Below are 8,540 nucleotides of genomic sequence, written 5' to 3' on the forward strand. Positions count from 1 at the left end.
GTGTATTAGATGCACATTGTTAAGCGCTGTATCACACTTCTTGCTGCTCTAATTGCTTGTAGGTCTATCCTGTTGAATCCAGAGGTGTTTTAATTTTGCCTCTTGGCTCTTGAGAATCCAGACTAGTTTGCATTTGTGAGTCTGCATGATGATGCCCTGCAAGCACGACATAAAAAAAGATCTTCCATCTTTCATAACCACTGCATTAGCAACTTTTTGATCAGATAATGAAGTTACCACTTGATTGTGAAGGTTGTGAAGGTTATTTCAGTTATAGTTTTTTGGAGCATTTCCATTCATTTCTGATAGAACCTGGTACATTTTCTTGTAGGAACTTAACCGATACCACTGCTGTTTGCAAAATCGTGCACACGGTTTATGATTTTTTAGTATTTTTTCAGCCGTTCTAAAGTGAACTTTGCAGCAAGTTGGTTCATTTACCCCAAAATAAAGGATTTATTATTCAGAGGCAACTCTAAGCTTCCACATTAAAAACTAAAGTAAATAGACAATAAAGCCAACGTTCAGGAGGTACTATGTGAAGTTGAAATTGCAGAAAGTTGGTGATGAAGCTAAACTGAGACTGAACCATTAAAACACTGTTTAGATATTTTTCCATTAGATGTTATGTACAGTACAATACAGAACAGTATGGTTCAATCCAACGTAACTCTTTTACTCTTTTTCATTTTTATCCCAGACAGTATCTCCTCAACGTTGGTGGGATCAGCTGTTTATCTGCAGCATGTGTGTTTGTGTAAAGTGTAGCAGACACTTTAATCCAATGCAATTTACAAGTAACGGCTATAGTACATTTCACTTTTGGTTAGGAGGGTTTGAACATATTTTTGGAGTGATTGTAATGACTGAATACTGCAGAGGAAAAATAACCAATCTGTAAATCTGTTCTCATGGTTATTTCTGATAAATTCCCTTTTCATGCACACAATATGTAGTCCATGTACAAAAACTAGATGTGCATGGTTTTAATTTTTCACATATGACCAGGAAAATCTTTGGAAACGATAAATTGTGTTCTGTACTTTCAAACAACTTAAAAAATGCAAATGTGTCATTTGCATGGTTGCAGAGACATTGGTTCATGCCCAGAGTTGATGATTTTACCCATTAGTGGTATGGCTTCAGGCCATCATGAAGTATCATACTGGTTTGCTATAAACATAGGCTGAGGTAGAACCACAAAAAGTAACAGTTGGAATCGCCTTTGTGGTGGAAAACCAGAATAATAGAAAAAAAATTAAAAAGCAAGCTGTACATTACGAAAGCTTAATGTACTATGCAATGAAAAACCACTGTTAATGATATGCGTTGGTCCCCTTTGGGTTTAAAATGTTGCAAACCCAAATTGTACTTCTCACCTTCGAATCCCAAAGCTGCAGCAGCTTTAATAACACTGATGTAGTCATTTAATGACCCTGCTTTATGAACAATTCCTTGTTTGTTAATATGAGCATTTATCCAATATGCCGATGATTAACTGCTGTTTCTGTGTTGTGTTGTTCTCAGGTATAACCTTGAGTTCTCAGACCGCCAGCGGAGGAATTTTTACGCTGAAGGCCTGAAACTTTTCTGTCCAGGACAGTACACCCAGAGGACCTATTCTACACACAAGTCTTTATTTAATATTTATTACTGCTGCTCAACTGAAAGAAACAAAAACAAAGGACTTTTATTCTCCTTTGATACTAACAATGTTCTTCGACAATGATAGAAAAGAAGAAAAACTGAATGTCCCGCATCATTTGCACTATTTATCTTTTTTATATTATAACTCCTAATATAATTTTCTGGCCATCTGTATTAGCTTATCATTCTTGTATCTGACTTGAACAGAAGACATGAATTGGCCACCAATCAGAAAGCCAGGTGCCTTAGCTGCGCTCCCGAATCATTGGGGCAACCCCTACCAGTAGTAGTAGACTATAAGGTGTCAATCAAATCATTGTGATAATGGGAGAGAAAACAGTTTATTTCAGGTTAAAAATAAAAAAAAAACTATGCTTTGCCACGACTGATTTGGCTGCACATTGATATGGGGAGTTTGTGAGACCCTCTATCACTGTGCCGTCCATGTTGTCTTATTTGTTTAGTTTTACTGAAATGAAAAACCACGTTGTGGCCTATTGGAAGAACAATATCGGATTTACAATCATCATCCAAGCCTTTACTTTGAAGTGCCTATTAGAAAAACAGCTGAAGGGCTTAAAGCCAGCATTCAAAACAAGCTGAAGTCACTCCTCCTGGACCACAGCTAGCTTTTTAATCTCTAACGCATCTTCAAATCTTTTCTTTAAAGCCCAGAAATCCCATCAAATCCACCACACACAAGCCTTCTTAGTACTGAATGACCCTAACACATAAAACTTCCCAGTTTCTATCTCTGATCTGAGTCCTAGTTCTAGTCAGAGACTGTACAATCCTTCACCTCGTGAGCTGATAATCTATAAAGTGATGATGATTCTATGATGTTGAAGCTGTCCCCCCCTTTGTCTTCCTGTGACTGCACCTGTCTTCTCCCACAACTGTCCTAAGTTGTAAAAAGTATTTTTGTATGAATCAAATATGAAAAAACGTGTCTTTTATGCTGCCTTTTCCCCAGTTTACCTGCTGCAGTCCGAGCAAGTAAACCCCTGGAAACACCTGCAATTCAATGTATGCTAAGAGTGTGAAAAACAACAGCTATGAGTGGTTCTTTTGTATATTTAAAAGAAGAAAAAATATCCACCACTATCACAGTGAAGTGCTCCAAAGAGAGTTTTTATTCCTTCTTTTTCTTAATATTCCATTTGATACCAAAAATATGTGTCATTCTTGTGTAGTCATGCTTTTGTACTATCTTCATTAATTTAAACAATGCAATGTGTACATATCCTCCAGAAGACAGTTTTCCTATTTAATTTAGTCTTTTGTAAATAATTTTGTATTTATGGAAGAAAATTGTAAATATTTTCTTGTTATTGTGCCCCATGTTTCTGAATCAAGGATCATATATTTTTCATAAATGAATTAGAAAATAAGTTGAATTTTGTTTTTTGTTGTTTTTTTTGTTTGTTTGTTTGTTTTTTTCGTTATTTCTTTTTTGGATGAGTGGGGTCTCAGGCAAAAACAGAGCCTTTCATATCTGGAAAACTGGTCCAGGAATGTCCAGTTCTGCCTTTTTTCCATGTCAGAATTAAGCTTTTCATCATCTGCGGATCACCTTCAGATGAAATCCATGAACTGAATTTTAATTCTGATCTGGAAGTGAAATTAAGTCCAGATTCCAATTTTCAGCGGCTGCTGGAGGTCAGTTTGATTGGCTGTCACAAAATGCTGATCGAGGCTAAAAGAATTCGTACTGATGATCATAATGTTAAAAATATTGTAGTTCTTTTTAGTATTGTCTCTTTGTGGTAAATGAATTGCACTGAAAACAAACTGGGAAATCTGTAATCATGATTATGAAAAACGGCAGACAGTAATACTGCAGGTTTAATTGTGTTATCATATATGCATTTTACATCAGAAGAATATTTAACCTGTGAACCTGTGAATGGATGATTGCTGACCATTTATTTTGCATCATTTTTAGGACCCACCATCTAATTTCAGCCCCAAACATACAAATAACATGGTCCGACTCTGCGGTGACGACACTACTGATGACATTAGAAATCATTAAAATAACAATGATGCATTCAACTTTTTTGTCATTGTTCAGATTTTAAGTTTCCATAAAATATATTGACATATTTACTATTAAAAGTGAGACTAATTAGGGTGGACGACTTTAGCCCTCTCTGCTCTGATTGGCCAGCTTCAGTGGCTTGATCAGGTATGATAGCTGGAAAAAAATATTTATTCAAATATTTATCATATAAGAAATTAACAATAATTATGTTATTGCAATATAAAAATATATTATCAGACCTTTATTTTTATATTTTTAGGGAGGGGGATTGGGGGGTTGTTCTGTAAATATGGCTTTAAATCAATTTGTTGACAGTAGTATAACAATTTTGTCATTTCAGATCAAATATCATGTGTAAGGGATAATGCCCAACTAGGTGTCCATTGTCACAAATTAAGGGCATTATCCCGCTTATACCGTGGTCACTTACAAAAGAAAAAAATATTTAATAAATTTTTTAATGCGTTAATGTTTTTTTACTGTTTTTCACAAGAAGTGGCTGAGGGGACTATTTTGTTGTGACGCGTTGCCAAGGTAACCGGCTCCAACACAGAACCTGCAGCTCGGTCAGCTGCAGCTGTTGTATGGCTACGGAAGATATGGACTAATCCACCATAGCTGCTTTAATTTCATGACCTAAAACTCAGCAGGGGACACACATAGCATGTTTAGTATTAACACAGAGGTACCTCCATTTTTAAACAAGCATCAGGTCCAATATTTTGACTGGCCGATACTGAGATATAAATTCTAGAATATCGATACGCCCATCCCTATTAAGACCTCAACTCAACGACACATATATGACCAAGAATCACATAATTAACCCCCACCACACATGCACACACAACTTCCTTCACATATATGAAAACCATTCAAATCCCAAAATATTCAGTTTATTAAGTAAATTCCTGCCGACATTCATTTCATCCATCCATCCATCCATCCATTATCTTGACCGCTTATTCCATTTCGGGTCGCGGGTGAGCTGGAGCCTATCCCAGCATTTTAACAGGTGAGAGGCAGGGTACACCCTGGACAGGTCACCAGTCTGTCGCAGGGCCAACACAGATAGAGACAAACAACCATTCACACACACACTCACTCCTACGGAGAATTTAGAGTGTCCAATTAAAAATGTTAAAATCAATTTCAGTGATATTTAACTCGTGTTTATTTTTTCTCTACTTCACAATGTATTTCCATTCAAATCCTTTAACTCAAGACACCATTTCAACTCTGAAATATTCACAAGAAATTGGACTATTTGGCTGGCATTCAGATTTTTGATATCTTTAATGATTTAAAAATTTCCAACACGTTAAAAATCTTAAAGCAACATCTTAAATATCACATTCTTCCAATGCAACTCAGTTCTTCCAATAATTCTTCATATTGGACATTTTTCAGCTAATTCAGCCTCCATCATGCAGCTGGCAGGATTATTCCTAGAGGTCGCCTTTGCTAATTCCAGATTTATTTGTATTTAGCTAAATTCCTAAACATCCAGGGACCCCTTACAGAAAAACCATATCTACTCTACATATACATGCACATGTGAACCAGAATAGAATAGAATAGAATATATTTTATTGTCATTGCTCAGAATGTTGCAACAGAATTTGTTAGTCGGCTTCACACGTCATTGTGGAACGCCAAGCACTGTCCCAGTTCGGAGAATTCGTAGGAGCCTCTGCATCCACCCTACAAATCCACACTTCCTTTGGCCTCAAACGAAGGCTGCTGGTGATGCATCCTTCGCGGCCTGTTTTCTCCCAGAATTCATTGCACACAAGACCGAGGCGAATCAGCAACTGAGCTCAAAATAATGTGTTTTTTTTGTTTGTTTGTTTGTTTTTTGTTGTTGTTTGTTTTTTTAAAACCACACTTTGGTAGAAATGTGACAAAATCAAAACATGTTTGTTAAATGGTGGCATTAAAATCCTGTAATATTTGATATTTGTTGATTTTTAAGGGGATAATGAAATGTGTACCGACTGGAAAACAACAGAGCCTCAGACAGTTTTTTTTTTTTTTTTTACATTATTACTCAGTTGGCATTAATCTTCATTAAAGTGTCCTCTGATATGAAAACAGTCATTTTAGAGGTTTAAGTGATTCAACGTCCTACATTGCTGCTGTAAGAAATTCTCATCCGAAGCCTATGAGGCCCAGACCCTGAACTGGGACACAGCTCGAGTCTCGGAACCTTGTACCTCCTGCCAGAGGGCTCAGGTTAGAGGCTATGACCGGGGTGTGATGGATCCTGTAGGAGCTTCTTTGCCTTGTTGAGCCCCAAAGTGTCAGTAATGTCTTCCAGGGAGGGCAGGGGGCTGCGAATGATTATCTATGCTGCTTTTATGACCCCCTGATGAGCTCCCTGTCCTTTCCAGTGCAGCCAGCATACCGCATTGTAATGCAGTGAGTTAGCACACTCTCCACCGTGGAACAGTAGAAGGTTTTATACCGATTTGTTTCCATGTAACACTTCCTGAACATCCTCAAGAATCACATGTGCAAACATGTAAAGTGCACGTGAAAATGTGGTTTTGGAATATTTTCATGTGATTCGTGTGAAGAACATGTGAAGCACATTGGATCACATATGCAAATATGGTTTTGGAACATAAGTTCTAAGTTTTGTGTGAATCACATGTGGTTCATATGTGTGGTTTACGTGTCATTCACATGTAAACCACATGAATCATGTGTAAATAATGTGTTTCATATGTGGTTTTTGTTTAAATCACACATATGTGATTCACATATGCCGTTCACGTGTTTCACATGGTTTTTATGTGTGATTCACATGTGAATCACATGTGGTTAGCACTTCTGGTTTCCATGTGAATCACATGTATTTTACAAATGTAGTTCACATGTGATTCATGTGTGTTTCACATGGGGTTTATATGTTTTTCACATGCGGTTCACATGTGGAATGTGTTGTTCACACGTGTTTTTTCTGTAAGGGATGAACTGAAGCTTCGTCTCGGCCTAGACTCTCCTGGTGAGACAGTCATATACAGCAGAGTGTCGTCAACATATATACAGTATGATCAGATGTTTGTATGGATTTAAAGCATTAAGAGGAAATGACATCAGATGCAGAAAAATTCTGATTATTTATAAGCTCAAACTGGCAGCTGCCCAGTTAACCAGACCTCTGCCCCGAGGACGATCAACACCTTCCGGGAAGTTGTTTGCAGAATACTCCCAGTAATATTCAGTGCAGTTATCAGTCAGTAACACTCAACCTTTCTGATTACATCCCTGCACTTTACTGCAATCACTGCACATACTGCAGAATAGGTCTAGTTCCCATCGGCTATGACATAATTTATTTAACTCTACAAAGACAAGACACAAAAAACAAAAGCCCTTGTCTCTGATTGTGTCAGTAAAAGTCTTTACTGTGTAAAAGTGAACCAGACTTTTTTGCAATTTTATTCTATGTTGTGGCCATGTTCTGTGATTGAGCCACAGTCTCTCAGCAGTTTGTGCAGTCATCCTAAAATATTACCTACTGATTTGTGATCTGATACAAGACGTTCTCATTTTGCTGAAAAAATAGGAACAGAGTTCAGCAGTATGTTGGGATACTGTCACAAAAGGGGCGATTTAAAGGTTTACACAATTAAAATTTCAACATTAAGAAGCTTGAAGGGTTTGGTGGGATGTTTTACAGCATTTCATCAGTTTCTCCTTTCACTTTCAAATCTTCTGATACCTGCTTACTGAAGGTGATTCATTTTATGCTTCAGATGGTTTCAGTGTAACATGGATTTCATTGGTTTGTTTCAAACAAATAAAAAAAGGGTGAAATAAATAAAATACAAAAACAAGACATACCACTTAAGTTTCTATCAGAGATACAGACAGGCGTATGATTTGTATACTTGTTTTTTGTCTTTTTTAGGTCTGAAAGGGGAGTAGGAAGAAGTCTGTCACATGTTATGACCCCCTGCGAACCATGCATACTCATATATGACTTTTTAGAGTTATATATTAGGCAATAACAACAATATCAAATATTCATTTAGTAAAATACATTATCAGACAATTCTTCCACACTGTGAACAAAGATACATTGAATAAATGTTGATTAATTAATGTGTTGTCTTCAGGATAATTTATTATGTAAAATCACTGTAAAAATCTACTATTTCTATTTCTCAAGCAGAACCTTCAGTTTTCAGACCCCTATTTTCTTTCCTCTCCACCCCCAACCAGTCCAGCCAGATGGTTGTTCTTCCTGACTCTGGTCCTGATGGAGGTTTTCCTTCCTGACTCTGGGCCTGATGGAGGTTTTCCTTCCTGACTCTGGTCCTGGTGAAGGTTTTCCTTCCTGACTCTGGTCCTGATGGAGGTTTTCCTTCCTGACTCTGGTGCTGATGGAGGTTTTCCTTCCTGACTCTGGTCCTGATGGAGGTTTTCCTTTCTGGATCTTGTCCTGGTGGAGGTTTTCCTTCCTGACTCTGGTCCTGATGGAGGCTTTCCTTCCTGGTTCTGGTGCTGATGGAGGTTTTCCTTCCTGACTCTGGTCCTGATGGAGGTTTTCCTTTCTGGTTCTGGTCCTGATGGAGGTTTTCCTTCCTGACTCTGGTGCTGATGGAGGTTTTCCTTCCTGACTCTGGTCCTGATGGAGGTTTTCCTTTCTGGATCTGGTCCTGATGGAGGTTTTCCTTCCTGACTCTGGTCCTGATGGAGGTTTTCCTTTCTGGTTCTGGTCCTGATGGAGGTTTTCCTTCCTGACTCTGGTGCTGATGGAGGTTTTCCTTCCTGACTCTGGTCCTGATGGAGGTTTTCCTTTCTGGATCTGGTCCTGATGGAGGTTTTCCTTCCTGGT

At 37.9% G+C, this 8,540-nt stretch overlaps 1 protein-coding gene across 2 annotated transcripts in view; it reads left to right on the forward strand.

Moving 5' to 3' along the window:
• The window catches only part of dlc (deltaC), a 48,398-nt gene extending 43,715 nt beyond the window's left edge, over window positions 1-4,683 (forward strand). The window contains exon 10 of one of the 2 annotated variants that reach the window (XM_041994898.1): window positions 1,528-4,683. In XM_041994898.1, coding sequence (XP_041850832.1) covers window positions 1,528-1,533 — 6 coding nt within the window. In that variant the 3' untranslated portion in view covers window positions 1,534-4,683. The remainder of the gene's footprint in view (window positions 1-1,527) is intronic. The other variant, XM_041994899.1, reaches the window with a different exon arrangement.
• The last annotated feature ends 3,857 nt before the right edge of the window (window positions 4,684-8,540 follow it).

The sequence above is a fragment of the Melanotaenia boesemani genome, chromosome 9, assembly GCF_017639745.1.
Source record: "Melanotaenia boesemani isolate fMelBoe1 chromosome 9, fMelBoe1.pri, whole genome shotgun sequence".
Taxonomy (NCBI): domain Eukaryota; kingdom Metazoa; phylum Chordata; class Actinopteri; order Atheriniformes; family Melanotaeniidae; genus Melanotaenia; species Melanotaenia boesemani.